The sequence below is a fragment of the Lactuca saligna genome, chromosome 5, assembly GCF_052625555.1.
Source record: "Lactuca saligna cultivar CGN05327 chromosome 5, ASM5262555v1, whole genome shotgun sequence".
In the NCBI taxonomy this organism is placed as follows: Eukaryota; Viridiplantae; Streptophyta; class Magnoliopsida; order Asterales; family Asteraceae; genus Lactuca; species Lactuca saligna.
In genome coordinates, this window is record NC_136421.1 from 72893166 (window position 1) to 72920751 (window position 27586).

Below are 27586 nucleotides of genomic sequence, written 5' to 3' on the forward strand. Positions count from 1 at the left end.
TCACGGGAAGGCACCGACTTGATTGTACACACCAGAGAAGGAGTTATGTTCGAGGATCATGGATTATTAATTAAATAATTATGAAAATGTGTTTTTGTAAATTAAATAAATGAGGATTTTGAGAAATCTGTTATGAGAATTATGCAATTTATAAATGAAAATTTTGTTTTGAAAATTTACGGTGTTACAATTTTACATCTCTCATAGGATTGTCTCTCAAGACCTGAACTCATTCATTGAAGTTGTATATATTGAATATTATTATTTTATTAAGTCATTAAAGAAAATGACAATTCATGGTTATGGGAGTGGATTATTTATATCTAAATTTTTTTAACAAAATTCATTTAGTATTTTTAATATTTAATCTTTAACAATTAATACATTTTTAGTTTCCAAAAACATTAATTATCAAATTCTATGATCTAAATTGCAAAACAAATAAATGTTAGGTATCATTTATCTCATTCATTTGAATTCAACCCGATAGATATCGATTATCAATTATATTTTAGTATATAATTCCTAGATTTATCATTTAGGGATCGTTAATAATAAATTTAAATAGACATGTTTGATCATCTATATCTTAGAACTCTCTTGCTTAGGTATCGTTTATCATCAAAAATTTCTGATCAAATCATCAAATTTGAAAATTTTGTGTAATCAATCTATAACTTAGTTATAGAAATTGCAATAAAACCATCAAAAGATACCACTAAACATTTAGATATCATTTATCCTATTAATGCATATAAAAGATGTGTGAGTATGTTTGTAAAAGGTTTTTAATGTTTTATAATTTTAGTTTTAATAAAGCATAATTACTATAGCTATTTTATACTTTAAAAAATATTATTTTATATAAATTCACATTTAACAATGCTCTTTTATTAAAATTTAAAAAAAAAAAAAAAAAAAAAAAGTATTTTATACTATAGAATTAACGCGATATTAAGTTGGCTATAAGTTTTACCGGATTATCTTTTCAATTATTCTATAAGTTAAAAATCGAGTTTATGCTCTGAAAAAGTATATATCCCAAAATTATATCACCGACTTGTGGGAACACGCCCTTTCGCTAAAACAATTGCCTTCAAATCTTGAATAGCTCCTATTGTAGTGTCGCAGAGCATAGCCTATGCATAAACTTGGAGTTGGACGATAGAATGGAGATCTGATTCAGTGAGCAAGCACTGCTAATGGTTACCAGTCGAGGAGGGAGTTCATCGTCGTCTTCTTTCGGGATATCTTCATCCTGTTGTAAAATGTTTCCAGTGAAACCATCATCTCCATCCTCATTCACAATTCTTCGCTTGTTTGTACTCTTGATCGTGTTCATTTTCATATTCAATTTCTATAGTAGAAGCATCTTAGAGGATGAAGAAAATCTAAATCTTCGATTGCCATCACAAGACTCTGTATCTCAACAACAGGTATCGTTTTCGTTTTCTGCACTAATCATTATCAAAATTTCATAGCTGAGATTGAAATATACACGAAAAAATTGTTCGTATGTTTTTTTTTTGTGTAAGCAGCTGTCTAGTGAAAAACTTTGGGAAACCCCTTTTAGTGATGGTTTACATCCGTGTGTACATCCTACATCTAGATATCAAGGTATCATTATTCATTGCGATGTTGTTTCCTTACCTAAGATTAATTACTTATAATCAGACCTTTTTTGATATCTTTCTTTGTTCATCATTGTATATTTTTACATTTTCAGCTATTGAAGGAGGAGATAATAATCATTATATCACCGTAAGAAGCAATGGCGGACTGAATCAAATGCGTACTGGTGTGAGTATTTGATATCTCTTTTTTGAGTTTTTCCACTACAATTGATTTAAAACTCAGCATGAAATCCTTCATTTGCTGAATGTTTAATGATTATCCTCTCCCTATCAATAACATGAACAAAACATACAACTTTTTTTGACAGATTGCTGATATGGTAGCAGTTTCACGCATGATGAATGCAACCCTAGTTATCCCTGAACTTGATAAACGCTCATTTTGGCAAGACAAAAGGTAACCTTAAGTTCTACAATATTGCTCCCTACCTCCTTCCTTCCCTCTCTCTCTCTCTCTCTCACACACACACACAGAAACACATTCCTAATTTGTTGCTGTGCAGTATATTTTCAGATATCTTTGATGAGGACCATTTCATTGATAGCTTAAAAGGGGATGTGAGAATCATAAAGAAGCTTCCTACTGAGTTGGTTTCTGTTCCTCGAGCAAGGAAACACTTCACATCTTGGGGTGGTTTAGGTTACTATGAGGAGATGACCAAATTATGGATGGATTATCAGGTATGTAGTTTTCATTGCTTTCTACAGTTCATTCAGACCAAAAAAGAAACAGACTTTGTGAATGTATACAACACTTATTTCAGTTTTTAGAGCATCAATAGTTTTTCTACAGGTGATTCATGTTGCAAAATCAGATTCTAGACTTGCAAACAATGATCTACCTATTGATATTCAGAGATTGCGATGTCGTGCTCTTTATCATGCTCTTCGATTTTCTCCCTCTATTGAAACCCTTGGAAAGGTAAATGATTTTCACAGTATAACTTTAATTTCATCATGCATAATTTTGGCACAAAGTTATCTTTGTAATCTTGACAACAATTTGTGTGGTGAAAATTAAAAAAACTAAACTAGATGATAATCATGTGTAGTTTTGTACAATTTCTTATATATCAAGTTTGAAAAGTTGCATAAGTTTTAATGAAAGTACATTTGTAAACATATTTTCCAGCATATTCTTTCATCACATCCATGCATCAATTATAGCAATCTCATCTAAATACAAAACAATTGTCACTTGTATACTTGAATATAGTTTTTTAAAGTATAATGTCCTTATAAGAAAAAAAATTCAAAATATAATACAAAAATAAATGAAAATACATTGCTATTTTATATTAGGCCCTGAGCAAACATGATGGTGACAAACGCAGAAGCTAATTGAACGGCTGAGATCGCATGGGGGAAGTGGAAGATATATTTCTCTGCATCTCAGATATGAGAAGGATATGTTGGCTTTTTCTGGTTGTACATATGGCCTTTCTGATGCTGAATCTCAAGAGCTCAGCTTATTGAGGTCAGATATATATATATATATATATATATATATATATATATATATATATATATATATATATATATATATTATTAGTATTAAATTATATATAGTTTTTGTGTAAGGTTTCCGTGTTTTGGAAAGCTAATGTTACCAAATTAAAGTGTTTTTAATGAGTTTATGTATGACTACAAGGGAGTTTGTTAACTAATAATATATCCAAAACATATGCTTACTTGAATACATGGAAAAAGTTTAGGGCTAAATGCAAAAACAAAATAGGAATGTACTTTCATTTATGGGTTAATCTCATAAAAGAACTTATATTTTGTGTTTTTTTTTTCGGATTAAACCTCGAATTTATTTTTTGCCGAAAAAAACCTTTTAATTTTTCATTTTTTCTGATCTGGCCATTTTAGTCATTTTTTTATGTCTAAAAAAAGTGTAAAGTGTGAAGGTTTTTTGAGAAAAACTAAAAAAGTCGAGGGTTTATTTGGAAGCATTTAGAAGGTTGAGGGTTTATTTCGAAAAAAGAATACAAAGTTGAGGGCTTTTTCGGAAAAAATGAAAAAATACAAGGTCTTTTTCAGGCAAAAATTAAAATTGAGGTTTAATCCGAAAAAAAAAAAAAAAAAACACAAAATATAAGGTCTTTTTTGAGATTAACCCCCAAAAAAACATATAAAATGTGAGGGTCTTTTAGGGAAAACCTAAAAAGTCGAGGGTTTTTTTGTAACCAGTTAGAAGGTTGAGGGTTTTTTTCCCAAAAAAAAAAAAAAAAAGTCTTTGTGGGTTTTCTCGGAAAAAATGTTCCCTTTTCAGGAAAATCATAAAGTTGAGATTTAATCCAGAAAAAAAAACACAAAACATAAAGTTTTTTTTACGAGATTAATCCTTCATTTACTTATATATTATCACCAGCATCCTACTTGCATTGATTTCTATTACACCATCATACTTTTCAGTTTTTTCTTGTAAAGATTCTTTGAAAAATCTACCCAGTTATACTATATCATTTTATTTGTGGTATTATGATTATCAGGGAGAATACAAATCACTGGAAAGTAAAGAAAATAAATTCAACAGAGCAAAGAATTGCAGGATTATGCCCATTAACTCCCAAAGAGGTTGGAATTTTCCTTGAGGCTCTTGGTTATCCTCCTTCAACAGCTATATATATTGCTGCTGGAGAAATTTACGGTGGTAAAACTCATCTTTCTGACCTCACTTCTCGTTTCCCAAACCTCTTATTCAAGGTTTACATTTTTTTTTTTTTTTTTTTTTTTAACTTTTTACTCTTAAATAGCAGTATAAATATATATATATAGAATGTGTGAATATGATAGGAAATGATAGCAAGTGAAGAAGAGCTGAAAATATACTCGAATCATGCATCACAAACAGCAGCACTTGATTATATGATTTCTCTTGAGAGCGATGTCTTCATTCCAACACATTCCGGAAACATGGCGAGAGCTGTTGAAGGCCATCGCAGATTCCTAGGCCACCGCAAGACCATTACTCCTCACAGGTATAATTAATGCAACAAATAACTTTCCAATTTTTTTTCTTTCTTATAATTTATAATGATTGGGATTTTGATTTTTGATATTACCAGGAAAGGTCTAGTGGAAATATTTGATAAGTTGGAAAGTGGACAACTTAAGGAAGGAGTATCACTGCAACATCGTGTTCAGCACTTGCATCAGACAAGGTCGTGTCATGTATTTTCATCATTTTTTTTTTTTTTTTCTAAATAAAAATTTGCAAGAAATAGCAACGTACTTCCATTGATTCAGACTGTTTACTCTTAGTGGGTTTGGTAAAAAGTTGGGTCTGACTCAATCATGCCTTGACTCGGTTAGATCTGAGTCAATTAGCCTGTAAATTGCTTGTGTTTGCAAAAAGACGTAAATGCCCTCCTTATCCTCATAATTGACAAGTGTAAAAACTTTCAGGCAAGGTGGTCCAAGGAAAAGAGAGAGTGCACCCGATGGGATTAAAGGAAGAGCAAGGTACAAAGCCGAAGAATCATTTTACCAAAATCCATATCCTGAATGTATATGCGCTTCTAAAAAAACTACAAAAATAACATAAAAATGCATTTCTTTTCATTTCCACATTCTACATTTTGTGTAAATGTGTCGAATGTAAAACCGGTCCCACAGGTAAATCACAACATACCTTATTAATGGATTCTAACATTCTTACTGTTCGATGCTAGCTAGCATGTAGGGATTGTTGTAAGGATTTGTATATCATGTAATAATAGATTCTTTATTTTTTTTTTTTAAAGATATTCGTTATGTTGTAGTAGTATTCTCTTTAATTTTGTTTTTATGGATGTAATAGGGTATAATGAATATGTACACGAGGCATTATATGGATTTATGATGTGTTGGGTATTTTTATGTAGGGACTGAAGTTGATTTTTATGCCAGCATAAAAAGTTTAATGTAACCAAAATGAGTGTCTTACTATTTTAAATGTCTATTTAATCACTTAACAAATTTTTTTTTACCGTTTCTTACAGTTTTACCTTATACTTTTTTATATTTATTTATGTAAACACAAGCTGTGGTTATGTTTTGATGGCATGGCATATTTTCTATTTTCATTTTATTAGCTCAAGTGTTTTACTATTATTATTATTATTATTATTATTATTATTATTACTACACTGCTACATTAGTATTAGAACTAAGATGCTCCGCACCAGTTGAACAGTAGAATTCAAAGATAACACAGAACAATAAACAATGATTTACGTGGCTCACTTGATAATAAAGCTACAACCACGGTCAAGCTAGAGATTCTTTTATTAATTTGAATGCTAATACAACGGTGATTGCTACCCCATTCACAATAACTCTTCTTGCACACAATTAAAGTTACAATAGATGAGAAATTTATTGGGGAGTCGACCTAAAAAGTCCTAGGATTCGGTGCTTATGGGCTCTATGAGATTCAGCTACAAGGTCAACTTGTTCTCTAAGATAAGAGTTTTGTAAATTCGACGTGCTCTGAAATATAATAACAAGCATCTTGGTAAAACTTATATTTGTTGAGATTGTTCCGCAGACTGAGTTTCGGGCCCTTCTGCCTTCCGCGTTCTTCTATCTCCTGAAATCACATATCTTTGAAAAGGTTTAGCATTCGAATGGAAAACTCTTCTGAATCCTTTCGATGTTTTCCGCATTACAAAATTGTCGTAACTTTTTAGACTTCTCATCTCAACAATCTCATCTTGGTAGCTAAGTTATAAAGCAACTTCTTCTGCCATCTAAGATGTAACCTAACCCTCTCTAGCTTGTGTCTTCTACCCTAATTCATAATCATTGTTATAGTACTAGATTAGTCACCGATTTCAATTAAATATACTGATTTGTTTACTTACGGGAGAGGTGTCTAGGTTAGACACATTGACCTGGTTGTTTGATTTTAGAAAAGCCTTATGCTGAAATGGTCTTGTCTCCCGACTGGCTTAACTGGATGATTCATATTTGATATCCATGAATGTATATTTTTTGATTACCGAAGGATCTAAATATTAGATGTTATGCTCAAATAGTCAGTAACCAGTATAGTATATTATAGGTTGTTACATGTTGGTTGAGCCATCTGCAAACCAATCTACTTAGTTGTTTCGAGACTGTTCAAATGAGTTTTCTCACTATACGATATATTACAATATGTATCTTTTGTATGTTAGGATATAGTGATACTGTAGTGTGTAGTGTGTTGATAGACAGATAGAGTAGTTAGCCAGTTGTTTGTTGTGTTAGACTGATTGTTTGTCTGTCTGTTATATATATATATATATATATATATATATATATATATATATATATATATATATATATATATATATGTGTGTGTGTGTGTGTGTGTGTGTGTGTGTGTGTGTTTGTGTGTGTGTTTATGTGTGTTGACATATTATGTCGTGAGTTGAGGGTGGACCAACTTTATGTTGGAGGCCAAAATACTCAGGCAAACCAATTTTATGTCGAAGCTCAAATAGGCGGACTAACTTTATACTAAAGGCCAAGGGGCGGACTAGCTTTGTGCTAAAGGCAATTATTTTCTATGCATTGTGTGTATATTGCTGTATATGATATTTTGGGGAACTCACTAAGAAGTGACTTACAATTGTTGATAAAATGTTTTCAGGTGGCTCCTTTGATTGTGGGAAGGCTTCAACGTGATTGTACTCACATCAAAGAAACAATTAAGTTTTTAGACTTCCGTTAAACTCTTTGTTATGTTTAATAAATGCAAGACTATGATATCTAAATGAAAATGAGATTTTTAAGTTATTTTAGATATGTTTTAAAAATGATAAATTTTGGTTGAAAAATTAGGATGTTACAAAATGCTTATACATTAAAATTGCATCACCATGAATGAAAAATGTAAAGCGAGAAAGAAAGAATTAAGATTATCAAAACTAGTAAGTGACCCAAATCCTTTCTATTTTATTCATCAAATATAATGAATTATTCTAAATTCCATTTCCAAATGACATGTTATAAAAAAGAAAATTAAAAAAAAAATGGATATAAGATATCCAAAATATCCAAAAATTTATAATAGACAAAACTTCAAAAATGGTCCTTGTGGTTTCCGAAAATATCAAGTTTAGTTCCTAAGTTCAAAAAATCTCACAGATGGTCCCTGTGGTTTCAAAACTTATAACAAATGGTCATTTTCGCTAACTCCGTTAGCTTTTGACCGTTAAGTAAAGGGCATTTCTGTCTTTTCACTATTACAGGGACCATTTTTGAAGTTTTGCCCTTATTTAAAAAAAAGAAAAAAAATTATTATTTAATATAGAAAAGGTCTCTCTCTCTCTCTTTCTCTCTCTCTCTCTCTCTCTCTCTCTCTCTCTCTCTCACACACTCACTCATAAAACACACCTCCTCCGAACGTCCCCAAAATTCTTGGAAGATCTTAAAAACTTTATGGAGATTGCTAGGAAACATGTTGACTCTGAAGACAAAGTGCATTGTCCGTGCATAAAGTGTGTGAATATGTATAGACAGTTGTTGAGTACGGTTTATGCCCATATACATGATCGTGAGTTTCTAAAATCGTATACTATATGGATTTATCATAGTGAGAAGCATTCTGTTTCGGATTTGGGCTACAATTCGACTCCAATAAACATTCCAACAAATAATGAGATGTTTGATGTAATTGATGATGTTATGGCGAACAAAATACAAATGAAGAAAATACAGATAATGAAGGATGAGGCATGGACCAAGAATTTGATGCTTTATTTAAGCAGCTCAATACCAAGTTACACCCTGATTGTGAGATATCTTCTTTAAACTTTTTGGCAAAGTTGTTGCATATTAGAGTGATCAATAAATGGAAAAATAGTTCATTTGACCAACTTTTAGAGTTGCTAAGAGTTGCTTTCCCGAAGAGCAAGATTCCAACTTCACACTATGAAGCTAAGAAAAGTTGAGAAAGATAGGGTTAGGATATGAGTCCATCCATGCTTGCAAATATGATTGTGCTTTGTTTTGGAAGGAGAATGATTCCATGCAGAATTGCCCGATTTGTAACGAGAGTAGATGGGTGGACACAACCACAAAGGGGAAGCGAGTACCACAAAAAGTGTTGCGGTACTTTCCTTTGACTCCAAGACTTCGACGTATGTATAGTTACAGATTCACAGCTAAAGATATGATTTGGCATAATATTGGAAGTTCAACGAATGGTATGATGTATCATCCAGTAGATGGGAAGTCATGGCAAGAATTTGATAAGAGATATCCAGAGTTTGCCAAAGAACCTAGAAATGTTCATCTAGGTTTAGCTGCTGATGGCTTTAATCCATTCGACAACTTTAATAACAATTATAGTATTTGGTCGGTTATATTGACTACCTACAATACACCACCATGGATATGTATGAAAGAGTCTTCTTTCATGCTAACTTTGTTGATTCCTGATCCTAGATCACCCGCAAAGGACATTGATGTTTACCTGAGGCCTTTGGTGGATGAGTTGAAAATGTTGTGGGTCGAAGGAGTCTAAATGAGAGATGCATACACCAACACTGTATTCAATATGCTTGCGATGTTGTTATGGACTATCAATGATTTCCCAGCACGTAGTATTCTGTCTGGATGGAGTGGTCAAGGTTATTTAGCATTCCCTACTTTTAACGAAGACACATCTTCCATTTATGTGACCAACAAGATGTCTTATGTTGGTCACAGACGATTCTTGAATATAAACCATAGTTGGAGGGAGAGTCTATTGTTTGATGGTCAACCTGAGACAAGACCGCATCTTAAAAGATTCAGTAATGCAACTATAGTAAAGCAAGTAAATTGTCTCTCTGATCGAATTCCAGGGAAACATCCTGATTATGGGGGCAAAAAAAGAAAGCGTGACACTGAAAGAAAAAAGAGAGACTTAAATTGGACGAAACGAAGTATCTTCTTTGAGCTTGAGTATTGGTCTTCCCTCGACCTAAAACACAATTTCGATGTTATGCATATTTCAAAGAATGTGAATGAGAGTGTGTTGAATAATGCAATGATGAACGATAAAAGCAAAGACAAAAAAGAAGCAAGAATTGACTTGAAAAATATGGGCATTAGACAAGATCAATGGCCAAAAGAGAAAGTCAAGAAGATGAAGAAACACAACAAGGAAGAAAACAAGAAGAAGGAAATACTCCCACATGCTTCTTACTCTTTCAAACCAATTGATCGACAACGTTTCTGTCAATTCATTAAAGGAGTGAGACTACCTGATGGTTTTGGATCGAACTTTAAGAAGAAGGTTAATGATACTGAATCAAATTTGGTTAGGTTGAAGTCTCATGATCATCACGTCCTCATGCAACGATTGCTACCTATCGGGGTTCGAGCATGTCTCCCAAAAAAATGTTTCAAGAACAATCATTGACCTGTGTACATTCTTTAAAAAAATTTGTGCACGGTCATTGGATGTTAACGACATGAGAAATGCCAGAACAGAAGTGGTGAAGATCTTATGCAATCTTGAGTTGATATATCCTCCAACATTTTTCGACATAATGATTCATCTTATTCTTCATTTACCTGATGAAGCCGTTCTTGGAGGTCCTGTACACATGAGATGGATGTATCCTTTTGAAAGATATATGAAAAAACTTAAAAATTATGTCAGAAACAAAGCCAAACCAGAAGGTTCAATAGCAGAGGGTTATGTTGCAGAAAAAGCTTTGACATTTTGCTCTATGTATCTTGAGGGTATGCAAACTAAATTCAACCGTGCTGATAGAAATGATGATCCCGACCTTCCAAAAAGGCAATTTTCTGTCTTCTCATCACAATGTCGAACAATGTCGGCTAAGAAAATCGCTGAACTTTGTAACGAGACCAAAAAATCATTGCATTGGTTTGTACTAAACAATTGCGATGAGGATGAGATGAGAAGCTACAAATCGTAAGTTTCTAATCTATTAACTACCTTTTTGATAGTGTTTTAACTATTCTAATTATTTTGTCCCATATTCAGTGAATTCAAATTAGAATTGCCTAAAAGTGATTTCAAAAAGGAATTTCCTTCATGGTTCAAAGAAAAGGTAAGTATGTTATATATTTATAATGTAAAACTAAGTTATTACTTAAACATACAATCTTATATTTCCTTACAAATTTATTGTCTCCAAAAAGATGTGCCTACGGACTGTACTGACGAATTAAAGGCATTGTCATATGGTCCGTTGTGTGCATATTCGTACATTGCATGCATAGTAAATGGTGTCCGATTTGTCGTGAATAGTCGTGATCTCTGACGCACTACTCAAAATAGTGGTGTTGTTACATTCGGAGAAGACGGTACACCATTCTATGGTCAATTAGAGGAGATCATAGAGTTGCATTATTTATATGATAAATCAGTTGTACTCTTTCGTGGTAAATGGTTCAATGCCTCATTACGTAATGGACGTTTAAAGACTATAAATAATATGATTCTTATTGATACCAGTCATGAATGGTATGTCGGTAAAACTTGGTTTGATGATCAACAATACATCTTAGCCACATAAGCTAAACAAGTATTTTATCTCCAAGATCCCACTCAAAACAATAACTGGAGAGTTGTGGAAGAGGTTCATCATCGAAAACTTTGGAATCATCCAAGTATCGGTGTTGTGAATGAGATAGATGTTGCGAACAACACTCAATCAACTGATTTTACCTTGGTTGTCGACTTAGGCACCTTACCTATGCAGACGACTTTAGGTGAAGTTGGTGAATCAAGTGTGGTTGCTAGGAGGAATGTTGCTCCTAATATAAACGATGCCGATTTCATTAATGATGAAAATGACGATGATGATATGTACTCTTCAGATGAAAAAATAAATAATGAAAATTATGAGAGTGATGATGATGTTGTACTTGTATATTGTTTTAGTGATGAATCTGATTGACGGTATATTATTGTTATTATATGTCCTGATTGCTTATAATATTTGTTAAATTTTGAAATGTTGCTTATTTGTAGTTTTATTATATTTTTTGAATGTTTATAATATTTGTTAAACAGATGGTAGAAGTCGCGAGGGGACACAGAGGAGACGGTGGGGATAGACCTCCACACGGGTTTGCACGCGGTGTACCATCGGGTTGCCAATCTTGTAAGTTATATGAAATTTTTAATTATTATTATATATTAAAGTTTTAAATTTCTAAATTTCCAATTGTATATGTAAATATAGTACAAGTGAAGAATGTGAATGTGAATGTACGTGGCAAAGGGAGAAACTTAAATTTGTACGATGAGTATGAAAAAAAAAAGTGTAGGCCTTTGGATTTGAGAATTGATATCTCCGGACGGACGTATCGATTTATAGGGGACAACGGGCAAATGTTTGTCAGACTGATCTCAAATATTGTGGGATCAAAGGTACCGTTGCATTATCATACTTGGCGTCGTGTTCCTACCAAGTACAAAGCTGATTTATATCCCGAGCTAGAGGTAAATATACAATATATTTTATATGTATTGAATTTTACACTTATTAAATATTTTTTTACTAATCAAATATGTTTTTTCTTTTGTAGACTTATTTTGATATTAATAGGTATCGGGGCACAAACTTGTGGGAACCCCTTCGAGCGGGTATCCAAGCAGATATGCAAAGAGCTTATTGAGAGCGCAAGTATCAGATAAAAAAACATTTTGAAAGAGTTGGTGGATATCGTAATGTGGAAAGGGTAAGAAGACATCCACCGAATGATTGGACCGCCCAAGCTTGGAACGATATGACTGATTTGTTGTTTTTGACCGAGGAATACAGACGCACGTCGGAAAAAAAATAAAGTTACTAGGTCGAAACTTCCACACACAAGTGCTCACAGATGTAGACCCTATGCTGAACGGCGTTATTTAGAGGTAATAAAATACATTAGTATTATTTAAAATTGTTGTTAACATTTGTACAAATATATTTATTGTTTTTTCACTTGTTATAGAAACAAATGGGAATCAAGCCGCAACATATTGAGGGTTGGAGACAAATGCGCTACAAAGAAGGTTCGGGTTGGTGTACAAGTCAAGCAGAAGAAGATTGGGTAAGTGATAAACGAAATGAATATGTTGTTTAAATATATTATTATTAATTATAGTTTCTTGTTTATGGAATATTATTATTTTTTGAATGTTTAAGTTTAGTTGTTTGTTTTAATTAACGTATGTTAATTGTTTTCTTTATTTTAGGAGAAAATTCAAAATGAATATGAGAAAATGCAAAACGAGGTTGGGGAAGGAGGAGAAGTAAACGAGGAAGAATATTTAGAACGTGCCCTTGAGATGAGACGTGGACATGCTTGCGGGGTGGATAGGAGACCAGCCGCCAACTTCGGTTTAATTCCAAATGAACGGTCTTCCACTTCCAAATCGTCTCAATCTCAACCTCAATCTCAATCCCAATTCGATGCACAACAAATGCAAGAATATTTGCAAGAATATAATGCATCATTGGCGGCTTGTATTCCGAACTTCCAACCACCACCATTTCCTAACTTTCTATTCAACTATAACACACAAGCAAGTAGCTCTCAACAATTTTCCGAAAGGATGGAAGAAGAAGAAGAAGAAGAAGAAGACGATTATGATAATGATGATTGATGTTTTTTTAGTATTATAAACAATATTAGTTAACTACTTATTGTAATATTAAACTTGAATTTGATGTTTTGAATTTGAACAATGGTACCTAGTTAATGTATTTCAATTGATATATGCTGCAATGTTTTTTGGATTTGTTAAAAATGCAGGAATGGTAATGTACAAAACCTGTAAAGCTAAAAAAAATCAACCAGTAGCTATCCCGACGACTAATCATCGCTATAGGTCCATAACCGTTAACTGATAAAACCCTGTAGCGACAACATAGCGTCGTAATAGCTTCAACTTGTCCAGACGACTAGTTGTCCCCATAGCTATCCCGACGATTTGTCGTCGCCATAGGATTTTAATAAAACTTTATTTTTTCCCCCCGAAAATGTTGTTGACAAAATCTGTGCCGACGACATGTCGTCGCAATAGAGCTAGCTATACCGACATCATCTATGCCGACGACCTAACAGACCTATGCCGACGACTTTTTCCCGACGACCTGTCGTCGCCATACCCTATGCCGACGACTTGTCGTCTCCATAGGGTCTGAAATTTTCGTCTCCACAGGGTCCGATTGTTGTAGTGTTGGTTGGTGTCCCGGTAACACGAAAGGGGTGGGACGGGAATATTAACCCTAAAGTCCTTATGTTTTTATCAGGTTTTGTGTTTGGGTGAATTCCAAGAATGGCTGAGGTGGTGAGATTGTTCATTGGTATTACGATAACAAGGAAGGGGTGATGTGAGGTAATCGGCCTATTTAAAAATAACAACAATATAAAGATAAATAACTACTTTATTACAAAAAAATCAAATGAAATATATTACAATCATTTTATTTAGAACATAGACCAAAAATCATATAAAAACTCTAAGTATAAAACTTCTTATACATAATGTTTTGGACTAAACAGCAAATTTTCGGGAAAATGTGAACCAAACATATAATATAACTTATTCTAAATGTAGTAATAATAGTAGCATAAATTTACCGTTCCAATATATATATATATATATATATATATATATATATATATATATATATATATATATATATATATATATATATATATATATATAATAATAATAATAATAATAATAATAATGATGGAAGTCATGGCTTCCAAGGACCAAGGCTGCTCTGATGTGTAAAATTATTGTTTTTATGTCAATTAAATTAAATACAATTTCTTATTTTAGCAAAATCCAACCAAAGAAACATTTGACTTCAACGGTGGAAGAAACCGGAAAGCTGCCGCAGCAGCCATTGATTGTGCAAGGAATGAAGTTGACCATCTGATATATCTCTTGCCATGGCCTATATAAATATCCCAATCCATTCCTTCCTTCCTATCATTCAACTTTTATGCTATCACTTGCTTCGGCTCTTAATCTTTACTTTATCAGCTTACATCAACACTATGTCTTCTCCTGTTCTTTGTTCTTACTCTTCTTCAGTCACCGATCTTAACATCAGTAAAGAAACCGTTATACGCAGCACAGTGAACTTCCATCGTAGCATTTGGGGAGATCGGTTTCTTACTTACAATGAGGTCTGTATATTAGTACTAGAAATTAAATATCTCGTCCCAAGAATAATCATTCTATTCGTATTTTTGTTAATGTTAATTTCATGTTTGCATGCAGAGAGAGGATCAAGCTTGGGAGGAGCAACAAGCTAAAGAACTGAGAGAGGAAGTGAGAAAACAACTAGTAGTCGATACTGCTTCAAACGAACAAATGCAACATGTGAAGCTGATTCAACTCATTGATGTCGTACAACGACTCGGTGTAGCATATCATTTCGAGGAGGAAATCGAGGAAACCTTAAACCATATTTTTGTTACATATGGAGATCATTGGAATATTGATGATAGCAACCTCCAAAGCACTTCCGTTTGGTTCAGACTCCTACGTCAACAAGGCTTCAATGTTTCAAGTGGTAATTAATTATTAATTAATCTAGTTCACTAAAAAAAACTCAGTATGAATAAATTAAAAGTTGGTGTACAAAAATCACGTGGAATATTGCAAAAACCTAATCTAGAAAAATCCAAAAACTTTGAACACCAATGAACATCTCACTTTTCTAGTGAACTAATACTATCCGGAATCAATTAATTAATGCAGCTGCAAGAAAACGTACAACATTTAATCACGTACACTTTTATATATAACGTTACAGGAATATTCAAGAAGTATATGGATAGCAAGGGAAATTTCATGGAATCTGTAAGAAAAGATGTTCAAGGCATGCTTTCTTTGTATGAAGCTGCATACATGAGGGTGGAAGGCGAAGAAGTTTTAGATGAAGCCCTCAGTTTTACGACTTTACAACTTGAAAACATAGCTAATGATCATCTGTGTAAGGACGCATCTCTTAAGATTCAGATAGAAGAAGCACTTGAACAACCTCTTCGCAAAAGGTTACCAAGGCTAGAGGCGTTGCGTTACATACCCATCTACCAGAAAGAAGCTTCGCATAATGAGGCCTTACTAAAGTTTTCCATGTTGGATTTCAATTTACTTCAATCCTTGCACAAAAAGGAGCTCAGCCAGATCAGCAAGTACGTATATATATATGCTAACAACTTCTATAATTTTCTAATGTAAAGATTGATCACCTTGATAATAATGGCTACGTACACGAATCATATTGATAATTAGATCGAAGGGTACTTAATCAATCTCCTTAATTTGTTAATCGATTCATTTAATTCTTCTCATAAGCTCATGACTTTTATGTGTCTAAATAGATGGTGGAAGAATTTGGATTTACAAAACAAGCTACCTTATGTTCGGGATAGATTGGTAGAAGGCTACTTTTGGATATTGGCAGTTTATTTTGAGCCTCAATATTCTGATGCACGGATCTTTCTAATGAAAACATGCAATCTTGTTATCATATTGGATGACACATATGATAACTATGGTACGTATGAAGAGCTTGAGATCTTTACCCAAGCTGTTCAAAGGTATGTGATATATGCATTTATTTATAGTTAACGCAATAGATTCCCATGATATTTTAAAACGACATATTGATCATTTTGACGTATATATAGATGGTCGGCAAGTTGCATTGATACACTTCCTGAGTACATGAAAATCATATATCAAGAACTTTTGGATGTTTACAAAGAAGCTGAGGAACTACTAGAACCCAAAGGGAAAGCATATCATAGTTACTATACTAAAGAGATGGTATGTAATTAATATGAACATCAATTACTTTTTATTAAATAATACTTCTCCTAAGTATACAAATTCAAATCATTATGAGAATAATAATCTAATTACCTAGCATTTCACTCGTTTGGCAACCAGGTGAAAGAGTACACTCGAAATCTCCTAATCGAAGCCAAATGGGCAAAAGAGGGCTACATTCCTACCGTAGAAGAACACATGTCAGTTACAATGGTAACATGTGCTTATGGCATGATCATAGCAAAATGTTATGTGCATGGTGATGATTTGGTCACTGAGGATGCATTCAAATGGGTGTCCACCTATCCTCCTCTCGTGAAAGCTTCATGTTTGATTTTAAGGCTTATGGATGATATTGCTACCCACGAGGTGTGTTAAACTTACATAATTAAAATTAAACTAATTATGTATGGATACGTATACATATACAATATAAGGTTATTTGAAGCAATTTGTTTCAATGCTATAGGAGGAACAAGAAAGGAACCACGTAGCTTCTAGCATTGAATGTTACATGAAGCAATATGGTGTCTCGGAGGAACAAACACGTGAAATATTCTCAATACAAGTCGAAGATTCATGGAAAGTTATAAATCAAGAGTCCCTAAGGCCAACTGATATACCGAGGCCTCTGCTCATGCCTCCAATCAACCTAGCACGAGTTTGTGATGTTTTGTATAAACGTGGTGACGATTACAATCATGCCGGAAAGGAAATGATCCATATTATTGAATCGCTTCTGGCAAATTCTATGAGTGTTTAGGCTTAAGTTCTTAATGGTCTATTAGTTGGCTATTGTTATTCCAACTTGCATTTGAAATAAATATGTTGGCGATATTTAAAAAGTTTAGTGTAACCAAAATGAGTGCAACCTTTGGTTAACGTTGAAAAAACCAAGAAACTATTTTAAATGTTTATTTAAGCAGTTTACAATTTTTTTTTACTATTAAAACTTAAAAGTATCGTATCGTCTTACCGTAAAAAACAATATGTTGTTATAGGTGGCATGTTTTCTATTTTCAATTTATTTGCTTATGATGTGTTTAATTATTATTATTATTATTATTATTATTATTTTATAATAACACGCTCATTTGTAAGCTAAATTAATTACAATTTATAACATTCAACTGTCCTGCGGTTCAAAGAAAAAGAAGTTTATAAAATTAATACGAAAACCCCATAAAAAACCAATATATTTTCATTTGATTCTTAAAAAAACATTATATTATTTTTTAGTATAAAAAAAACCATTATATTTTCTCAAAGTCTCATTTAAATCTTTTTGATCTTAGAAAAACCCAATCTGTTTTCATCTAAGCATTAAAAAAACATTATATTATTTTTTTAGTACATTAAAACCGTTAAATTTTTTGAAATATAATGGATTATAACTATCAAATCAATGAGAATCAATTACCTAGCATTTTTTGCTATCTAAGGTTTATTGATGGGATAATATCATAAAAAGCCTTAAGTTTGGCAGAAAATGTCGGTTTTACCCTTCGGCAGATTTTTGGTTCGTTTATACCGCAAACTTATCATTTTTTTTGTCAGTTTTGCCCTTGTTACCTGCAATACCAAGTTTCCAGGTTACTATGAATTATTTTTTGCGAAAAAACCCTTAAGTTTACAAATATTTTGCGAAAAAAACCCTTAAGATTATAAACATATAAAATATAAATATATATTCAAAATTTGATAAAACTATAGTTTTCTATTGAAACATATTTTTAGCTTTACATACGATAGCTTTTATATTGGTTTGATATAATTTTTTTATATTTAAATTTTAAAAAAGTTACCTAGTTTTATCAAAATTTGAATATATTTCTTAATTAATACTACAACTTTTAAAAACAAAATTAAAAAACATCTGTTAGTTAATAATTAATTATGCTAAAATAGTTAATATGAATAATATGGCATCAAGTACATTCAATTAATTTTTTTAAAAGGTAGATAAAAATATTTTATATGTTTAAAATGTTTGTGTTTCAGAAATAATAAAATATCATATTTTTTTATAAAAATAAATATATTTATATAATAAATTAGACAAATATATTTATATTTTATATGTTTAAAATGTTTATATTTATTTTTGATGTTTAAAATGTTTATGATATTTTTATAAAAAAAAATATGATAATATTATTATGTATTTAAACATATAAAAAATATGATACATTAGTATTTCTGAAATACAAACATTTTAAACATATAAAATATTTTTATCTGCTTTTTAAAAAAATTAATTGAATGTACTTGATGTCATATTATTCATATTAACTATTTTATCATAATTAATTATTAACTAACAGATGTTTTTTAATTTTTTTTTTTTTTGAAAAGTTGAAGTATTAATTAAGAAATATATTCAAATTTTGATAAAACTAGGTAGTTTTTTTTATAATTTAAATATAAAAAGTTTATATCAAACCAATATAAAAGTTACCGTATTTAAAGCTAAAAATATGTTTCAGTAGAAAACTATAGTTTTATCAAATTTTGAATATATATTTATATTTTATATGTTTATAATCTTAAGGGTTTTTTTGCAAAATATTTGTAAACTTAAGGGTTTTTTCGCAAAAAATAATTCATAGTAACCTGGAAACCTGCTATTACAGATAACAATGGTAAAACCGACAAAAAAATGAAAAGTTTGCGGTATAAACGAACCAAAAATCTGTCAAAAGGTAAAACGGACATTTTCTACCAACCTTAAGGCTTTTTATGATATTATCCCTTTATTGAACTCAAAGCTTTAAAATAAACATTTTAAAAAATATAAAGGTTTTAACGCACAAAAAAATAATATAGTGGTTTTTTTTTAAGGATTTTATAAAAATATGTTGGGTTTTTCTAAGATTGTCCCAATTAATCCTAAATCTAAATGAAGTTTTGAGGATACAATTTGTATACCAAAATTTGATGGTAAACTTTATTAAGAGCATCTCCGATTGACGGTAGTTTTTGTTAAGTTTTGTACCTATTTGATGAGCTTTTGCAAAACATTTTATAGAGGAGTGTTTTTAGATATTAATTTTTTATTATTTAATCAATTTAATTAAATATACTAAATATATTTGAATAATTTTATCAAAATTTTTATCATAAAAAAATAATTTTCAATTTTCAAAATGATGCAAATACCAAAGATTAAAAACATTGTTGAAACATACTATTTTATCGTTTTGTTATTTATTAAAAAAAATAATATTAGCTAAATTCATTTTGAAAAAATATTACATAGAGTTGCAAATAGACAAATTATATAGTAGGAGTTTATATAACAATATGAGAAAGTAAATATAAATAAGTTAATTTATAAAATAAATAAACATTTTTAAACCATTGGAGAAGATTTATAGAAATAGTCTTTTGATAGATAAAGGTTACTAGAAAACTAATGTGGCAAAAGTAAGAAGCCTTTAAAATGTTAACTATTGGAGATAGCCTTAGTTTCGATTAAGTGTATAGGATCATATTTAAGATTTAAGAAGATTAAATAATTGCATGAAAAGATAAGAAAAGTATTATAACCATAACAAGATCATATTTCTAAACTGTACATATACCTTTGGAAAAAGAAAAAAAAAATACAAACACTTTAAATAACATCTCTAATAAAAATTATGACATAATTGTACAAAACTATTGATAATCCCGCATGCTTGTGATACTCACAAGGAGATGAAAATCCATAATTGAGATCTCAGTCTGGGACAGTGTGATTTACCTTTCCCATGTTGGCTGTGGGCCCATATACTTTATCTGTATAACCTAATTATGAACAAACTTAACTAACAAAACTGTTCCAACGTTGTTTGAGGATTGTGTATGCCTTGGAACAAGGAATTGGTTGTAATCCAATTCTTCCACCAACTTCTTTTTCTATAAGAAGATCCAATCTCATTAATGTATTTACAGCTTTATCAATCGGCATTTCAACCTATATAAAAAATACACATATTTTCATAAAACCCTACTATTATTTCTTTTTATTAAAACCCAACTGTATCAATGAAATTGCTATAAGTTAATGAAGCTTTGATGCTTCCTTTGAAATATTTTAAATCGACCATTTTTTTTATGACCATTTATACCAATTTTGCAAATAAAAAAAGTAATGTTTTTTGTCTCATTACCTTTTTTCTGAACACATCGTACATAAATCTTTCACACTGATCTCGAGCACTATCTGCAAAAGTGGCCTACAAAAAATATATATATAATAACATTACAATCTCAAAACATCTAAACTAGAGTTTACTAACACTATAAAGGACACTAATACATTTCTTTTTATTACAGCATTGTACTTTCAATTATTTTTTTTTTTTATCAAGACATTGTACTTGTGCTCAAAAGACATAAATACCCTCCTCATCCCAACAACCAAAAAAAGCCCTAGAAAATGCAATATGTGATTAAAAAAAAGCAACATAGAATTGTCACTTAAATAGAATATAATAATCTAACCTGTGTACTCCCAGATTTGAGTAAAATGGCATATGCCAAAATGGCTTCCTTGTACTGCACATAAAGTTTAATTGGAATGAAGGGTATATTAGTCATTTCACCAACATACTTATACTTTCATTACCCAAAATAGCAGTGTGCTTATCAATAAAGAATATTGTAAGTATGTTGCTATTATGAAAAGAACATAAGTAATGTGTGAGAATTATAATTCCTCACTTGTTGTTGTTCAGAAGCATCCAGAAGAAAGTGAACAGATCCAAAACCACTGGCAAGAGTCTTCTCATAAAGTGTCCTGTTGACCAAAAGCTAGAAAAAGAAAATTGAAAAAATGAGATTGAGAAATTCAAGATTCTTTTTATTATTATTATTATTATTAAGGAAGAAATAGTGAGATACTTGATATCGATCCCATGTCTGTTTGTATCCCAGAATTATACGTGACAAATATATCACAAGAGCACTTGCTGCAATCACATCTAGAAGTATTGCTGATCTGCATTAATTGAATTACTCAAATTTTTTTAAAACATAAATCATGTTTTAATACAAATGTATAAATATAACTATATCGGTTTTTTATTTCTTGCATACTGCAGAGTCTTTAAATAAATAAATAAAAATAAGAGCATACTTACGGGGATGACTTTATGTCCTCAAATTTGTAGTTTATGAAGTAAGCTAATAGCCCCAAGATGGATGCAGCATCCAAGCGTACCTTTACAACAAGCAAGCAAACAAAACAATTCAATCATTTAAAAAAGTATTTAAATATACTTTTATAAGACCAACTAAATCTCTAGAATTGTTGTTTAAAAGATCAAATATCAATAAATACAAGTTGAGAAATTTGGATCCTCAAATGGGTGTGTAAAAAGATTTGAAATTCTCAAGATTTAGGATATCATTTTTTATTAATAAGAGCCTAAAACCAAGGAAAGTAACAAGAAAAGAAAAGGGTGTTCATAAATTTGCATAAAAATACCAAATATTAACATTTAAGCAACAACATCACCCAAACTGATCAATTAGTCTACTTCTTTATAAAAGAAATGATTTGAAAAGAATGCAAACATAAAGACACACACACTCACATAAAGAAAAGACTAAATTACATGAATGGTCCCAATGGTTTAGGGTAATTTGCGTATTTGGTCCCTAACTTATTTTTTTCACTCGGAAGGTTCCTATTGTTTGTTTTTGTTACGCGATTGGTCCCTGTCTTACCTAAAAAGACTGTTTTAGGTAAGACAGGGACCAAACTTGTAATAAAAACAAATAGTAGGGACCACACCCGTAACAAAAACAAACAGTAAAGACCTTCCGAGTTAAAAAAAATAAGTTAGGGACCAAACGTGCAAATTACTCCAAACCATAGGGACCATTCGTGTAATTTACTCTATAGAAAAATATCATATTTAAACTATATTTACCGTGTCCAAGATGCGAAAAGACAGCTTCTTGTGAGGGAAAATAACCTACAAATGGATAAAAAAAAAATGTTATATTTTTGAAATTAGTTGAAAATTTTCAAAACAAAGGTTTAAAAATTAACTGGCAAATCGGGTATAGGGATCTTCTCATAGATCTTCAACTGTAACACTGGAGTTTGATTTATGCTTTCCTTTTCCTCAGTTTCTTTTGTATAAAGCAAAATCAATTCTTGGAATGCAGGTTCCTATCACCACAAAAGCTTCAAATTATGCTTTAAGGTTATATTTTAAAGAAAGCTAATAATAATAAAAGTTAAAAATACATAAATCCAAACTCTAAACCTCACATACAAAATTATTATGTGTGTAACAAGGTTAATAGAGCAATAGTGTTTATAAAAAAGCAAAAAGAAAAACTGTGATTTGTCATTTGTGTAATACCTGAAGGACTGTTCTTGACAAAAAAATTGAAAAAGCAGTCTTCAACATTTTCCATGGATTATTTTCACAGAATTTTCTTGAAGCAGGCTCCCATATGTCACTAAGTGATATCCTTGACAAGAAAATTGGTCTGCATAAACAATTTTTTACATTACTTTCTTTCTCAAATCTCAACATAAAATTAAAAAACCATCATTATGGAATGAGGCATTACATTCCATAATTCAATGTAGGAATGGAATGAGCTTTTTATATTATTCGTAGAATAAATACATCATTTATCCAAATTAACAAACACTTAATTATTAAGTAAAAAAAAAAAACCAACCTCAAATACGATTCAGATGAAGTAATATCAGATTCAAGATTAAATATCTTTTCAGGCATGGAAGGTATAAGTCCTGTCCACGTCAGCAATTTCCTCAAGAGCCTGCCACGGGGCCCACTTGATGACAAGATTCCTTCATAACGAGCTACAGCCCTTTGAGCAGCAATCCAAATGGGAAGCTCTTTATCTGACATTTCCTCAACCCCTTGTGCTTTTATGACATCATCATCATCACCCATTTGTTCATCAAATATGTATGATTTTCTAATAACAGACACTTCCTTCAACCAAACTTTCACCCTTTTAATCCAAACCTCTAAATCTTGTCCCTTGATGCTATCTTCAAATGCCTACAACAACGAAATTTGTAATTGTAATATTATTATATTCTAAACAAAAAAAGCATATAAAATAAAAGTGGTTGCAGATGCTTTTAGGCATAGTATTACCTGAGCAAACCAGATGCCGATTTTCCCTAATGGTTTAGAGATACCAAAGAAAAGTGCTTGAAGAAGCTTGGATTGCAAGTAATCCAGTTTTTCACCTATTAAAAGACCATTTTGCCTCTCTGTTGCATATCCTCTCCTGTATGATGAAATGTCAGTACTTATGGGTGAACATATACCTGCAATACATTGTCCACAAGAATAAACCTGAAACAAAGTTAGATGTAATCACAAAACTTGTTAGAAATTGATGAATGCAAAAGCAAACACTCAATTATGTGAAGTAAAATAATTATCAATGATTCTTGTCGATGTAGAAGGATAGAATGAAGATAAAATCAGAGTATTGACCTGAAAATGATTGCTTTAGACTCTGATGCTTTCTTCCAATCAACATAAACTGGGAGAGTGAGTAGATAATCAGTATTTAATGCTGATGTCAGCATCAAATCAGCAGCTGATAATTCTTCAAATTCAGCATTGTATAGTAGCTGAATGAAAGCACGCTGAAAGCGTGTGTCAACTGGAACCCTACATCCAAACTTCAAATAAATCAATTTAACTAAATCACACTTTGCTATTTCTTCTACTTTTTAATAGCTCACATGACAATATGACATTCACAAACCTTGAAATGTCTTGAGAAGTTTCTATATTTTTGGTTGAATATCCTAAAATGTTTGACAAGTCAATGGCCAAATCCTTTCCTTCAGAAGTAGCATCTTCGTGATTGGTGAATTTATGATTAGCAGAATGAGTAAGATCATAATCAGTTCGCATTTCCTCTAATATGCTTTTGTGTTCTGCATGTAAGATAGAGTCTAGACACCTGAAATTGAAACTAACAAGTCAATGATATCATAAATTGGTAAAAACAAAAAAAGTGATAGAAACATAAATCTACTATTTTTTATTCCACCAAGTTTGGAGCATAGATAGAACAAACTAAAACTATTTATGCTAATTTATCGATTTCAAATTGCAACACGCCTAAAATTTGTTTCTCTACTTTTAGTAAAATAAAAATAAAATCGAAATTGATAATCATAACAATCGCAGTAGCAAAAGGTAAAATCAGACTACAAAGGTTCAGAACCAACTTACGAGGACATTAAAAGGAATTCATCTTTCTCTTTCCGTGAATCAAACATCGTAACAATGGCGTCTAAGAGCTCCGATTTCGAAATCGCGATGTACTTCTGTCTCGGCACATGAACTCCACCACCACCATATCCATTTTTCGTGGAATTAACCTTTTCTCCTCCATTTGAAAGACAACAGAAAGTAGAAGAAACAGAGGGAATATACTTGTAGGGTTTTATTGATAATGACAAGGGGTTAAAGGGGGTAGTGGGCAGTTGCCACGAGAGATACATCCTCCTCCTGCTACTGCAGGTGGAAAGGAAAACCGTTGGACAGAAACAGAAGTAGAGATAAGAAGGTGGAGGTTTTCTTGTTATGGAAAAATTACAAAACAGATCCCTTTACTATTACATAAGTAGTATGGATTGACCTTTAATCAGTTAGCTTTTTGTTTATTCTTTCAATAAGAATTTTTTTTTCTTTCTTTTTTCGTTTTCCTGGCTACGTCTAACATTTATTTTTATTGTTTTAATGTGTCTTCTCTAAAGACAAAGTTTTATTAATATTCTTACAAATTTTAAATATTAATTTTAAATATATCCTAACTAATATTTAGCTAGGATCAAAACAATTTAATATTGAAAAACTTATCTAAAATTCAAAATACCATATAATATTACTAAACTACTATTTTTAAATTAAATCAATTTAATCTTTAAAAACATCAAACCTGTTAGAAAAAGAGGATGAATAGATTGCTTGGATTCTCTTAAAGTCGTGATTCACCATCAAATTGAAGTATTTCGATGGTACAGATCGAACACTCAATTGGATGAAATTCAGAGAATGAAATCTGAGAATGTATATGAAAATGTTATTCAAGATGTACCAGAAAAATGATTAAAAAACAGATATATCATTCCTGTCTGAAAACTGTCAACAGACAGTTACAAACTGTCATAAAACTACCAAATTGTCATTAAACGGATCTCAGGGGAAAAAGAGTCAACTTTCTAAAATTGGATTTTTGATGCATTTTTTAATATAGCAACATAGTCCAAATAAAAAAAATTTCGCGCTGACCTGGTAGCTCGATCCCAGCCAGGGGCTCTACCCCTTGGACCCCGTTAGGGGCTGCCGACCCTAGGACCCCGCTCCCAGGGGCACTGCCCCCGGACCCCCGTTCGTTTAGGGGTTTTGCCCCTAAATAACAATGTACTTTAAATCTTGAAAAACTTGAGCAAGTGTGCACTCCTACACCATCCTAACTTGTTCAATATTCAACAAGATTATTTTTGGTCAACAAATTTAATCCTATTACACTTAAATAATATTTGATGATATAAAATCACCAACAAATCTCCCCCATTTAAGTGTAATCCTGATTAAACTTAAAACAAAACATAAACAACAACAAACTGATGCATAAATGAAATGTCGTGACGATTGAATTTTATATTAGTATATTACTCAATCCAAATATTCGAATATCAAGGTGTCTCTAAGGATTGAACCCTTTCTATTCAAAGTGAATACATGGAGATAATACACACACCCGTTTACATTCTCATAATTTCTAACTTGACACTATATTTTACTAACTTGTGTCCCATCCTTCAATAAGCATATCAAAGCCAAGTCCTAACTTTTTGAAGCAGCTAAACTTCATGCTTATATAGGTAGTTCTTTTATTCTTGCACCTACAAATGCAATTTTTCAAAGAGCTATTAAGAAATAAATTTTAATCCTCCTTAACTTGCAGTACTGAACACATACCTTGTGATGATCATAAAAATGTGTTCCAATCTTCAAGTATCAAGCTTTCCACATTGAATTCAACATCTAATATTGCATTAGATGGGAATTGGGTATCTTAATATAAAAGATTTTAAGTGGACTTTAAACCCATCCCTATAGCCACCTTGTGCACAAGATCTCTTGCTAACCCTTTGGTTAGATGATCGGCTAAATTCAACTGAGTTCTTACAAACTCCACAGATATCCAGTCATGATGAGCTCACGAATCATACTATGTCTAACACCTAAATGTCTAGACTTTCCATTGTACACTTGACTATAAGCCTTAGCCAAGGTTGCGACACTATCACATCTGATAGAAATGGTAGATATCAGTTTGGGCCATAATGGAATTTCATAAATCAAATTCCTTAACCACTCAGCTTCTTTACCAGCAGGAGACAATGCAACAAACTCGGACTCCATGGTTGAGTTAGTAATACAAGTTTGTTTCTTAGATGCCCAAGAAATGGCACCTCCTCCAAGAAGAAACACCCAACCACATGTAAAGGAGTGATCCTATAAGTTGTTAATCCAGCTGGCATCTGAATAACCTTCCAAAACAGAAGGATATCCACTATAAGTTAAACCATAATTAATGGTCCCTTTCAAGTCTTGAATACTCTACTCACAGCTTGCCAATGATGTGAACTAGGATTACTAGTATATCTCTAAGCCTTCCCACAACATATGTTATATCAGGCTTAGTACTAATCATGGCATACATTAGACAACCAATAGCCCTAGGATATTCAAGTTGAGACACTGGAGATCCTTTATTTGGAAAAAGCTTGAGACAAGGATCTATAGGAGTGCTAATAGGAGACCAATTCTCAAAGTTAAACTTTTTCAATATCTTCTCAATGTAATGAGATTGAGAAATTGAAATCCCATTGTTTCCTTGTTTAATTCTTATACCAAGAATTACCTCAGCCTCCCCCAGGTCTTTCATTTCAAAACTGGATGATAAGAATTTCTTGGTTTTATTAACTTCTTCTAAATCAGTACCAAAAATTAACATATCATCCACATATAAACAAATCATGACTCCTTTTCTAGAAGTATCAAATTTGCTATATACACATTTGTCAGCTTGGTTTAATGCAAAACCATTAGACAAGATAACATCATCAAACTTTTGA

At 31.7% G+C, this 27586-nt stretch overlaps 3 protein-coding genes across 3 annotated transcripts; 2 read left to right on the forward strand and 1 right to left on the reverse strand.

Moving 5' to 3' along the window:
- Window positions 1-1035: 1035 nt before the first annotated feature.
- LOC144997886 (O-fucosyltransferase family protein) lies at window positions 1036-5385 on the forward strand. The gene is made up of 11 exons (XM_078957747.1): window positions 1036-1436; window positions 1539-1617; window positions 1727-1800; window positions 1943-2031; window positions 2138-2315; window positions 2428-2556; window positions 2969-3111; window positions 4133-4346; window positions 4437-4621; window positions 4709-4804; window positions 5049-5385. Exons 1-11 carry the CDS (start codon window positions 1203-1205, stop codon window positions 5185-5187), a joined length of 1560 nt encoding a protein of 519 aa, XP_078813873.1. The 5' UTR covers window positions 1036-1202; the 3' UTR covers window positions 5188-5385.
- A 9209-nt stretch (window positions 5386-14594) lies between these two features.
- On the forward strand, window positions 14595-17340 carry LOC145048624 ((E)-beta-farnesene synthase-like). The gene is made up of 7 exons (XM_078997167.1): window positions 14595-14774; window positions 14869-15163; window positions 15407-15788; window positions 15978-16196; window positions 16287-16425; window positions 16549-16797; window positions 16898-17340. The coding sequence occupies exons 1-7, from the start codon at window positions 14643-14645 to the stop codon at window positions 17189-17191; spliced, it is 1710 nt and encodes a 569-aa protein (XP_078853293.1). The 5' UTR covers window positions 14595-14642; the 3' UTR covers window positions 17192-17340.
- A 2579-nt stretch (window positions 17341-19919) lies between these two features.
- Window positions 19920-25026, reverse strand: LOC144997581 (DUF3754 family protein, putative (DUF3754)). The gene is made up of 14 exons (XM_078957475.1): window positions 24669-25026; window positions 24193-24393; window positions 23916-24095; window positions 23568-23703; window positions 23119-23468; window positions 22791-22920; window positions 22472-22594; window positions 22350-22394; window positions 21555-21634; window positions 21316-21412; window positions 21136-21225; window positions 20917-20970; window positions 20583-20648; window positions 19920-20386 (listed from the first exon to the last, which is right to left on the reverse strand). The coding sequence occupies exons 1-14, from the start codon at window positions 24938-24940 to the stop codon at window positions 20234-20236; spliced, it is 1977 nt and encodes a 658-aa protein (XP_078813601.1). The 5' UTR covers window positions 24941-25026; the 3' UTR covers window positions 19920-20233.
- Window positions 25027-27586: the final 2560 nt, after the last annotated feature.